Here is a 12,322-nt window from a genome sequence, read left to right as displayed (position 1 = left end):
AACTAATAGCCTACTGTTGACCAGAAGCCTCACTGATAACACAGTCGATTAACATATATTTTGTATATTATATGTACCAGGTACCGTAAAGTATACAGTAAACTAGAGAAAAGAAAGTGTTATTAAGAAAACAAGAGAAAATACACTTACAGAATTGTATTTATTGGAAAGAAAAATCTACCTATAAAGTGGATCCTTGCAGTTCAAACCCATGTTCTTGAAGGGTCAACTGTGTTCCAAATTGATCACCACAGTAAGTCTACACGGTTAATATCCTTCACTGTACAGTTACAAATTTTTATGTGTGTGTGATGAGAACTTCTAAAATCTACTCTCAGCAACTTTCAAATATATAATATAGTATTATTAACTATAGTCACCATGTTTTATAACTAGAAGTTTGTGCATTTTGACTCTCTTTACCCATTTTGCCTACTCCTGCCTCTGGCAACGCCAGGCTCTTTGTATCTATGAGCTCCTTTTTTCTTTCTTTCTTTTTAAACTTTTACATTCCACACGTAAATGAGACATTACAGTATTTGTCTTTCTCTGACTTATTTCTCTTAGCATAATGCCCTCAGGGTCAGTCCATCCATGTTGTCACAAATGGCAAGATTTCCTTCTTTTTTTTTTTCTGGCCGAAAAGTATTCTATTGTGTATATACACCATATCTTCTTTACCCATCCATTCATTGATGAGCACTCAGGTTGTTTTCATATCTTGGCTATTGCAAATAAGATGCAGTGAACATGGGGTACATATATCCTCTCAAGTTAGTGTTTTCATTTTCATTGGATAAATACTTAGGAGTAGAATTACTGGATCATATGGTCGTTTTACTTTTAATTTTTTGAGGGACCTCCATACTATTTTCCATAGCAGCTGTGCCAATTCACATTCCCACCAATAATGCACGAGGTTTCCCTTTTCTTCATATCCTTGCCAACACTTATTATGACTTATTTTTTTGATAACAGTCATTCTGACAGGTGTAAGGTGATATCTCCTTGGGTTTTGATTTGCATTTCCCCCATGATGAGTGATGTTGAGCATCTTTTCACGTGTCTGTTGGCCATCTGTGTCTTTGGAAAAATGTCTGTTCAGATCTGCCCATTTTTAAATTGGATTGCTTGCTTTTTTGCTGTTGAGTCACATGAGTTCTTTATATATTTTTTATATTAACCCTTTATTAGATATGCGATTTGCACATTATTTTCTCCCATCCAATAGGTTGCCTTTTTGTTTTGTTGATGGTTTCCTTTGCTCTGTAGAAGCTTTTTAATTTGATGTAGTAAATAACATTTATTTTTGCTTTTGTTGCCTTTGCTTTTGGTGTCAAATCCAAAAACTCCTTGCCAAGACTGATGTCAAGGAGCTCACCGTCTAGTTTCTTTTACGATTTTTATGGTTTCAGATCTTTCAAGTCTTTCATCCATTTGAGTTTATTGTTGTGTATGGTATAAGATTGTGGTTCAGTTTCACTGTTTTGAATGTGGCTGTCTAGTTTTCCCCATGCCATTTATTGAAGAGACTGTCCTTTCCCCATTGGATGTTCTTGGCTCTTTTGTCTTCTGTTAGTTGACCATACATGGGTGGATTTATTTCTGGACTCTCTCTTCCATTTATCTGTGTTCCTGTTTTTATGCCAATACTATACTGTTTTGATTACTATTGCTTTGTAATATAGTTTGAAATCAGGGAACATGATGCTTCCAGGTCTGTTCTTTTCAAGATTGCTTTGGCTAGTCATGGTCTTTTGTGACTCCATACAAATTTTAGGATTATTTGTTGTATGTCTTGGTAAATACCTTTGGAATTTTGATGGTAATTGCATTGAATCTGTGGATTGCTTTGGGTAATATGACATTTTAACCATATTCTTCCAATCCATGAGCACAGAATATTTTTCTGTGCTCATGGATTGGACAAACATACATTTGTCATCAGTTTCTTATGGTTTTCTGTGTACAGGTCTTTTACTTCCTTGGTTAAATTTATTTCTAGCTATTTAATTTTTTTTTATGTAATTGTTTTCTTAATTTCAGTTTCTGCTAGTTCATTATTAGTGTATAGAAACACAACAGATTTTTATGTGTTGGTTTTGTATCCTGCAACTTTACTGAAATCATTTATTCTAATGGATTTTTAGTGGAGTCTTTAGTTTCCTATATTTAGTATTGCCATCTACAAATAGTGACAGTTTTACCTGTTTATTTCCAATTTGGATGCCTTTTATTTCTTGCCTAATTGCTACTACTTAATCTTTCAGTGTAAAGGCATTAACTATTGACTTCCCACTGTGGATAGTGGAGAATTAGCCTTCTTTCTTCCTTATACTTTCTATCATATATACACATGTGTACTCCCCATCCTCTACAACTTCTAATAGTTGGATTACATAAATATTCAAGTGTTTATATTACTATGACCAAATTGGTCATTCTGAACTTTTTTTTTTTTCTTCTCAATTATGTTATCCTTTTCTTTTGGGTCATTTTCCATTAGTACAAACAAATCTTAATATCTCTCTTTAACTCCTCCTAGATCTCCATGTCATCCCATTTCTGTGCCTCTTCGTCACAGCAAAACTCCATGACCATGTTTGTCTGTCTGTCTTACTCCACTGCCCCTCGCCCATCCTCTCTGAGACTGCTGGCCACGCCAATTGGGCTTTTGTTTCTATGACGCCATCAAGGAGACTCTTGTCACCATTGATCCCAAATAGTCTATACCTTGCCAAAACAAAGATGAAATCTAAGTTTGCATCTTACTCAGCCCTTGCTCAGCTTTTGATATGTTCCACCACGCCCTCCCTGAAACACTTTCTGCACTTCATTTCTAGGATTCCATACTGACCTAATTTTCCTTCTGTGTCATTGGTCATTCCCTCTGTGTTTCATGTGCTGATTCCACCCCTTCTTCCACTTTTCTCTTCAGAAATGCTAGAGTGCCCCAGGGCTCCCCTCTGCCCCCTTTAATTTGCTTTCTTTAGGCATCCTAATCCCTTCCCATGGCTTTCAGGATCAGCTGTAGACTGTATCAGAAATGTCTAACTTTGGCCCAGAGCTTCCTAGAACACCAGACCTTGTTAGATATCCAGTTGCCGATTCAACAGCTTCACTAGGGTGTTTTCATACGCATTTGGCCACAGCCAAACTCTACATTTCTCCTCCACACCAGATCCTCCAGCCCACTTCTCGGTCGGTCGTAGTATGTGCCATTATCATCCACTTGTTCAGGCCAGCTACCTGTTAATCTTCCTCGGTTCCTTTCTTCCACATTCAGCGTATCACTACCTTTCAGCTACCTATCAGAAACCTTTCTGTAAGTCCTCATGTCCCACAGCTCCACTGCTACAACCCTAATGTGATTCCTGCCGAGATTACCAACTCCTACTTCCTAACTGGTCTCCTTACTTCCCTCCTTCCCTAATCCACCCAGCAGCCCACAGAGCAGTTGGAGATAGACCAAATCAGATCGATCATTCTGCTGCTTAAACCCCTCCCATGGCTTTCTGTTAGGCCTTGAATTAAACCCAGACCCCTTCTTTGAAGCCTTCGTTGCCCTTCCTGATCTGAGCCTTGCTCACCATTAGCCTCATATCCCCATCTCCTTCCGTTTCCTGGGCATGGTGGCTTTTTTCCCTGCTGCATCCTGTTTCCATTTTAAGCTTTTGTTCGTTTTCTGCCTTGTTATTGCAGAATGCCTTTCTCCCCCAACATCTTTGCTCCACCACCACTTTCTCATAGTTTTGGTTTCAGCTCAGCTATTGCTTTAGATAGGACACCGTTCTGACCCAAACCAAAGCAGCACTTTGACTTCATCACTTTCCTTTTTCATCTTCTCACTAGCACTTCTTGTACCTGAAACTATATTAATATGTTTTCAGAATTTCAGTCCGGAATGTAATTTCCCCCTATGTCCTGAGCCCTTCGAACAGTATCTGGTATGTGGAAGGAACGTTGTTGGCTGATAGATTTCATAAGACAAAAGAATAAAGCGGTGCATTTTGAATGTTTCGTTTCCCTTGTATATTCCCGTTCTCCATCAGGAAATAGAGAAAAACGATTCTAACTAGGGACCTTTCATTTGTTTTAGCAGCATTTCAAAGTGCTTTAAATTTCTAGGACATTAAACCTACCCCTACCGTGTTCAAACAAGAGTACAAAAAAAAAAAAAAAAAAAAAACCATTGGAGGTAAATTGTATGACTTCGGGATAACCCATTTCTTTTCTCCATATCTCACACAGAAGAGTTGGCCATGAGCTTTTTATGAATGTTATGTGTTATGTCATAAAGGTTTACATCATCAACCATATTTGGATTTAAAATATTCTGTTATTATGTAACAGTTTGCTTTGTGAATGTATTTAACTGGGAATAGAACCAAGTGTGTGAGCAGATCCACCATCAAACATGGCTTCAAGCTTTTAACTGATACTCCTCCATATGATATCATAAACGGAGGTAATTTTTTACTTTTGTCTGTTGGTGTAATTTTTAAATTGTTACAAGCTCCAAATTAGTGGAAATATGTTAGTCTAAATAGTAAAGGGGGGAAAAAACTTGGATAGAGGACTTAATAATTTATGGGTAACAGGACTCTTAAATTGTATGTTACTTGCATGTATCTGGCACTTCTGTCCCTGCCAGTGTCAATTTCATTTGATGACTGCTTGGCTAAAATACTGTTAGCAGAGTTTCCAGAGCACTCTTGGTGCTTCAACCATCTAACTATTTGGCTTTGTGGTTTTAGCGAACAGCCAGCTTTTAGCTCTAAGGAGGTAAGGTCCCATGAAATCAGGAAAATGTAGCTGGGGAGAGGGTGTGAAGGCGGGTATGTGAGCTGCTGCAGAACATCTGTGTCTTGTCCTGGCCTCCTGGGGAGAGGGTGTATATGGATGGAAGTGACAGGCTAGCTTGGCTTGAACTAGGTATGTTGAGACCTTCATGTGTCATGCAGATAATTTCCAGTGGATTTATTTTTTATTTATTTATTTTTTTAGTAATTCCGGTGAAATTTCCAAAGTGGCAGGTTCCTCTTTCTTACTCCATCTGCAGGATTCAGTGCTTTCCTCTGTACTCCTTACAATTGCTTAGACTGGCCTCTCCAACATTTTTGTGCTCAACTTCTTTCCCTTTCCAGTTTGATTTGCTGAGGCTGTCTCAGGTTAAGGACTCTAAAAGAGAGTCCTTAAGCTCCCCAGAAAGAATCCTTTTCAAGAGTTGTGTAAACAGCCCCCAAATAACTGGGGACGTGATTTGCACGGGTGCTTTTTTAAAGCTTTTCCCCACCTACTCCCGACTTCTGTCATGTGCGTGGCCTGACTAATCACAGTATTGAGCCAGGCTGTAGCTACATGTCTACACGTACCACCCAGCTGTTCTCTGTGCTCGGGTTAAAAACTGAGGGAGGAGCAGAGGAGAAACTAGGGTGATGGCAGCACCCAAAATACTCAAACTGAAAATTCGTGATTCAAGGGAGAAGAGGCTCTGCTACACTCATTTATTACCTCTGATCTTCAAAAAGCCTTTATGTATTTAATCCTGGATGCAGTGGTTCTAGGCCTAGAATAGAGACACTGTGTTTGATTTCATCTATAATATCCTTCAAGTCTCTGTATTTTAACAGGGCAGTCCTGTACTGTATCGAAATGTTAATTCTTTAAGGGAGCGAATGTCTGCCTTCCAGTCAGCTTTTCACTGCATAAAGGAGAATGAAAACATGACCGACTGTCCTGGACTCTCAGAGGCAGAAGAAGAGTTCAAGACCGCAGGCTCGAGTGAGTAGAAAGAATTTAGTTCGTTTGTGACTTCTGTATTTATTCAGACAAGGCTGTGAGGTATGAAAAAGATTTAGTTCCACAGTGTGAAGGCAGTCTTTTCTGAGCAGAGCTGTATTTTTAAATGGAGCCTAACACTTAAAATTTGGGAAATTTCACACAAAAATGTAGAATTCTGGTTTGTCTTGGAAAAAAACTGATTTTTCAGGCATTCCCGAGCCTACAGTTCCACATGGCCACAGTTGAGTTTTAAGTGTTAACATGTCAGAGCTGGTTGGCTTGTTTCATCTGTAGAATAAGGGCATGTAACGAATTTTAGCGTGTAAACCCTGATTTTTAGAGGTTTATTATTAAGCGTGGTAAGCATTTCTATGAATACCAAACACCCAACCCTGATGTTATAAACAGATATATCTAATCTGACATCTTAATAGCCTGTCCTCTTCTTTACCATAACTTGTAGATTGTAATCCATTTGGTTACTTTTCCTTGTCACTTCTGATTTTCCAGTCACAAGGCATTTGAAACACCAGAATTAGACAAAATCTTGGCATTACCAAAATTGTCATAACCATTCCTCTGGTGCTTTAATGATTTTGCTTTGGGTTTCTTGAACCATCTTCAAGTACCTTGCAGCACCTCCTCACGAACAGTGCACTGGTACTCAAGACAAGTCCAGTTCATCTACCTCTCCCATGCGTGACCCACTCCGACATACTCGTTTGTATTTGTAGTTTATAACTTACCTGTTTTTCACTTCTGGACCTGCATTTTAAAATATTTTACTGACATGATTGCTCTAGTTCTGCAGATGATTACATTCTCTTTGGGAAGAACTGAGGCACATTTTGGCTGTGTGTTTCATAAAATCATACACAGTCAAAGCAGAACCAGTATTAGAACATAACCACATCCTTTAAAATGTTCAAAAAGGGGCCCCTGGGTGACTCAGTCAGTTAAGCTTCTGCCTTTGACTCAGGTCATGATCCTGGGGTCCTGGGATTGAGTCCTGCGTTGGATTTCCTGCTGAGGGGGGAGCCTACCTCTTCCTCTCCTTCTGCCCCTCCACCTGCTCATATGTGCTCTCTCTCTCCCAAATACATAAATCTTTAAAAAAAAAAAGTTCAAAAGAAAAGGTTTCATTGTAAATTTTAAAGAAATGAAAATGTATATTAGCATATCTTTGTATATTTTCAAAGTCAAGAAAAAAATTTTAATGTTTATTATCCTTTTAGTAGTGATGTTCTCTTACCTTTCAGTTAGATTTCTTCTGAATAGGAAAATGTACTTTTAATTGATAAAGTATTTAGATTCAAGCATTACATTTTACTGAAATTATTATGTGCAAAACTTAAAAGTGATACAGTAAAAGAAAATATTTTTGCCTGTGTTACGTTTTTATTTTGTTTTGTATATATAGCCAAAAAGGAAGGTCTTGGTGAATGTCAAGAGTCTGACTTCCCTGCAAACTTATCATCCAAACGTCGAAGGATATCCTCTCAGAGCAACTTTGATGAAAATCTAACTGATGCAGTTAATCTCCAGACACTCAGTAGTGCCGTTTCTCATAGTGCTGTTGAAACTGCTCCTGCAGATTTTTCTGAGGTAATTCACTGACCAGAATCCTAGGAAAATGAAGCTTTGGTTTTCCAGCTAGACGGTTTTAAGACTGTCAGAACCCTTTTTCAGTTATGGTATCTTGTATTTTTATATTGTAGCTGAGTTTTAAATTATGCTGTGTGTGTATGTGTCTCCTACTTGTTAAATTTTTTTTTTATTGTTGGTTAGCTTATTGGTTAGACAGTTTTGATTAGCATGTTGCTTTTGGTTACGAAAAACTCTCAATGAAAACATTAAGCCCAGTGTTCTTTTGCTTGTGAGGTATTGTTCTCGATACTGATGGTATCACCGTGAGAAAATCATGGCCCTGCCCTTGAGCAGCTTTTAGTCCACTGGAGGAGGCAGACACAGGAGCATATTATTTACACAACTGGCAAATGAGTTGAAGATTCTATATGGGCTGTGCAGCTCAGGTCTGGGGGTCTTGCACTTTGGCCTTTCTGCCCCTAACTGGTTTAATACTGGCTGGGAAGCAGGGTGCTATTTAGCAATTTCTCCTTTGCTCTGCTCCCTTCTTTCAAGTAGGTGTAGGGATTTTTGTTATTTGTAGCTACCTAAAGCCTGTTAAGGTTGTCAAATGATCATAAGCTATGTGAATTAAATACTAGTACTGAGGATCCTTGACCTTCCCTCACATGTAAACAGGAAGCTGGTTCTCTCATTGCTGGCTTTCCTTGCTTTAGTTCTGGTGTGACACAACTGGTTCCCATATCTTTAGTCAGAGGACACACCTGACACCATTAGATCTGAAACTTTATTTCTGTGACTTCTTCGTCACAAAGATTCAGTACATATCCTGTTGATCTTATTTGGACTGGCATAATAAATATTTGATAGTAAGATTCCTCGGGGTCCAATAGGTTTCATTTGTAGCTTAGAGTCACTTATAATCTCTGCTCCCTCTGCTTTTTTCTAGTTGATATAAAGTCATCATCTTGCAAAACCAATAGTTTCTCATCAGACCTTTGATTGTTTGGACATACACCATGATTTAGAAATGGTGTCCACATTAATAAGAATGTGTTTTCTATCCTAGCGATTAATAGTTTTCTTATCCTAGTTATATTAATACTTTTTAAAATAATTACATAACCTTTTTTGTTATTTGTTTTTTTAAGATTTATTTATTTATTTTGGAGAGAGGGGATGGGGGAGAGCATGAGTGGGAGGGGTAGAGTCAGAGGGAGAGAGAATCTCAAGCAGACGCCGCACTGAGCACTGAGCCCGACATAGGACTCCATCTCACGACCGTGAGATCATGACCTGAACCGAAACCACGAGTTGAATGCTTAACTGACTGCCACCCAGACACCCCCATTTTTCGTTATTTTTGAGAATTTCCTCTTTAAAATTAATCCGTATAGTTTTCTAGACTTCAAACAGTAAGCAACAAAAACGTGCCCTATAAACTTCCTAGGGAGCTGAAATTTGTTTAGTAGGATGTTTAGGCTGCAGTTAACAATGCGTACTCTGTTTTTAGTTCAATTCCTGTATGCTTTCCTAACAGCTAGATGATGATTGGTTGGTTGAACATCAGATTTCTAGATAATCTATAATGCTTAAATCTTTATAAAGATCTCAGTACTCCTGTAAGTAATAAGATTTAATATTTCTTTAATTTTATCCCCCCCCAAGAAATCTTTTGAATCTGGTTTAACACACTCTGGATATTTAGTTGGAGAGTCTGTTTCACTTTCCGAGCTCACGGAGGCTTCAAGTGGTAAGTATTTAATCTTTCCTTAGTACCTATGCCTGTTCATCTCTTGAAACATGTTCAGTAGACATTTATGGTTGGCTTACCTAGGTGCTAAACTTTGGGAAAACTGAAGCAGTGCCCTACATTTTAAAAGCTCTCAGTCTAGTAGAAATGTTTCAGAATTCTTATTATATGAGAGATGACTTTTTTTTCTTAAACTGCCACTGATAAGAGTTAGTGAAATATTTCCAAGTTGACAGAATCTATTATAAAAAAAAACAGGATGTCTGAACACGTAATGTATTTTGTAAGAGAAAACACTACATGTGTGTTGTGTTTCTTTTGGTTTGGTTTTGGTTTTGTTTTTTTGGTTTTTAAGTGTGTGGAAGGGGACCAGCATTCAAAATTTTCCCCAAATCAGTATGCTTGTATTGAGTGAAAGTCACCAGTAAGGTATTAGGTTTATCATCACCTACCTGTGTCTTTATCTTTAAAGTAAAACTTAAAGACATATCGTTAGGTCTTGCTTTTTTATCCATTCTGAGAGCCTCTGCCTTTTCATGGGGGTATTTGTTCCATTGACCTTTCAAGTCATTACTGATATGGTTACATTTATAAATCTACCATTTTTTCATGCATTTGTCTGTTCTGATTTTTGTTCCTCTTTTTCCCTTCTCCTGTCTTTTTGGGGTTTATTTGAAATATTCTTTTTGGAAATCCACTTATCCATTACCTTTTATTTATTTTTTAATATTTGTTTAAAAATTTTTTTAAAGCTCTAATCCTCACGTGGGGTTCGAACTCATGGCCCTGAGATCAAGAGTTGGGTGCTCTACTGACTGAGCCAGCCAGATGCCCCTACCCATTACCTTTTAAACTATACCTCATTGCGTCTTTTTTGTTAAGGTTACCCTAGGGATTGCAAGATACATCCTTAACCTTTCACAGTCTACTTAGAGTTAATGTTGTACAACTTCATGTAAAAGACAGTGTGATATAATGATTTATAGAAAATATGTATTGTTTATCTAAATGATTATTTATTGAATGAATAAATATAAATAAGAAATATTCAGATGACCAAATACGCAGTTTTCAGATAGACCTGGTCTTCATCCGTGGTTCCTGAAAATACTTCACAGCTATAAAGGTGACATGGGTGTCTTACCACTACTAATGAAGGTGCCTTTGGACCCCACCCAGGGGTGGGGGCTGGTTGCCAGGATTGTGATTGGAGGGTGGAACTTTAAGCCCCACCCCTGACTTCTGAGGGGGGGACAGGGTCTGGAGGTTGAATCAGCCAATGACATTATTGGTCATGCCCAAGGAATGAAGCCTCCATAAAAACTCAGAAACACAGGGTTCAGAGAGCATCCTGGTTGGTGAAGACATGGAAATGTGGGGAGAGCGTTACTTCTAGAGAGGTCATGAAAGCTCTGTGTCTTTTCCCCAGACCTCTCCTTTGTTCTCTTCCTCTGGCTGTTGATTCCTATCCTTTCTCATTTCCTTTAATAAACTGGTAAACAGTGTTGCCCTGAGTTCTGTGAGCTGTTCTGGCAAATTAAAAGAACATTGAAGAGGTCCTGAGAATCTCTTGATTGAAAGCCACTCAGTCAGAAGTTTAGGTAACAGTCTGGACTTGTGACTGGTATCTGAAGTCCAAGGAGGAAGTTGTTGGAACCTCCAGTCTGTAGCACGTTGGTCAGAAGCACAGGTGATAGCCCAGGACTTGCGACTCGTGGTATCTTAAATGGGGGGTGGGGGATGCTCTTGTAGGACTGAGCCCTTGACCTGTGGAACCTGATACTGTCTCTGGGTGGTGTCAGACTTGGGTTGAATTCTTGGACACCTTGCTGGTGTCTGGGAATTGCTTGGTGGCATTGTGTGTGGGAGAATTCCCTCCCCCCATGTTGGAATTGGGTCCTGGGACCCAAAAAGAGTTGGTGTTAGGGGAAATAGATCTAGACAGTTTGTAAAATAGTTTCTATTTCCTATCCGCCCACCCATGTCTTTTATGGTCCTTTACACTATAGATATGCTCTATATTACTTTTATATTCCTTTTAAATCCCGTAATGTTTTTGCTTTACACAATGTATGTTTCATGCAATATTTTTCTTTTATATCAACATACATACACATAAATAATTAGATATAATTCAAAATTGAACTGGGCCTCATGCATTTGTATTTGCTAAATCGGGCAGCCCTCCCCATGAATGACTGCGATAAAGTTCCCTGGTGCCCCTTTGTCATCCCTGGCTGCTTCTGTCACCAAGAGAACGAAAGATGTCTGAAGCAAATGGCCTGGGCCACTGTCCACCACACACATGCTGCTCTGAACAAGCATGCCCCCCAACTTTTCCTTCTGTTACAGTAGATCCTCTGCTCTGATCCAAGGCCAACCCCTTCAGAATGGTCCTTTCCCTCTTTGAGGACCTTCTGTCTGAGGTGTCCCTTCTTTTCTGAGTTGTTCATTTCTCCCATTAACATACAATGTGCTGTATTATCTCCCATCTTAAACTGGCCCTTGTCCCAGGATTTCCTTCTAGTCAAAACCCCATTTCCTTGCTTTCCTCTGTGGCAAAGCTCCGTTTAAGAGCAGATCGTGTTCTGTCTCCTCACCTCCCATTCTCGCTTGCTCCAGCTCCAAACGGGCCTTGGTCACCACTTCATTGCTGTCCTATTAGTCACTCTCAGCAGACCCTCTCCTCAGGGTCCCAGCATGGCAGGCAGAGCTGCCAGTGCCCTCCTGGGAGAAACCATTTCTTCACTGGGCATTGGGACACCATTCTCTCTTGTTTTCCCCTGTTTTCCTGACCGTTCCTTATTTGTCTGTTTTCTTTATGCCTTCTTTTCCATCCTTTAACCTTTAAACATTTGATTGCCCTGGGTTTAGTGCTCAGATTTTTTCTCTCTGCACTCACTCCCTAGGTGATTGTGGGCATTCCCACATTAAATGCCATCTGCATGCTGTTGACTTCAAAATTTAAATACCTGTCTTTGGCCTCTTCCCTGAACTCTTAAGTGCCCAATGGCCTTTTCTGGTCTCCACAGAAATGTCTAATAAACATCTCAGACTTAACATACTCAAAAAGGTCTTGACTATTTTCCCTTCCCCAGTCTGCTCATCTCTGTTTTTTTTTTTTTTTAAATCTCAATAAATGATCCTACCATTCACCCAGTTGCTTGCATCAAAAACCTTGGAGTAACCTTGGCCACC

At 39.1% G+C, this 12,322-nt stretch overlaps 1 protein-coding gene across 2 annotated transcripts in view; it reads left to right on the top strand.

Annotated features, from left to right (window-relative positions):
* Window positions 1-12,322, top strand: part of CDCA2 (cell division cycle associated 2) — a 50,148-nt gene that overhangs the window by 8,096 nt on the left and 29,730 nt on the right. For both annotated transcript variants that reach the window (XM_045774115.2, XM_045774114.2), the window contains exons 5-7: window positions 5,634-5,784; window positions 7,205-7,389; window positions 9,040-9,124. In XM_045774115.2, coding sequence (XP_045630071.2) covers window positions 5,634-5,784; window positions 7,205-7,389; window positions 9,040-9,124 — 421 coding nt within the window. The remainder of the gene's footprint in view (window positions 1-5,633; window positions 5,785-7,204; window positions 7,390-9,039; window positions 9,125-12,322) is intronic.

This window comes from Ursus americanus, chromosome 13 (genome assembly GCF_024610735.1).
Source record: "Ursus americanus isolate L20-20 chromosome 13, mUrsAme1.1.p, whole genome shotgun sequence".
In the NCBI taxonomy this organism is placed as follows: Eukaryota; Metazoa; Chordata; class Mammalia; order Carnivora; family Ursidae; genus Ursus; species Ursus americanus.
This window is presented reverse-complemented; position numbering and strand designations above follow the sequence as displayed.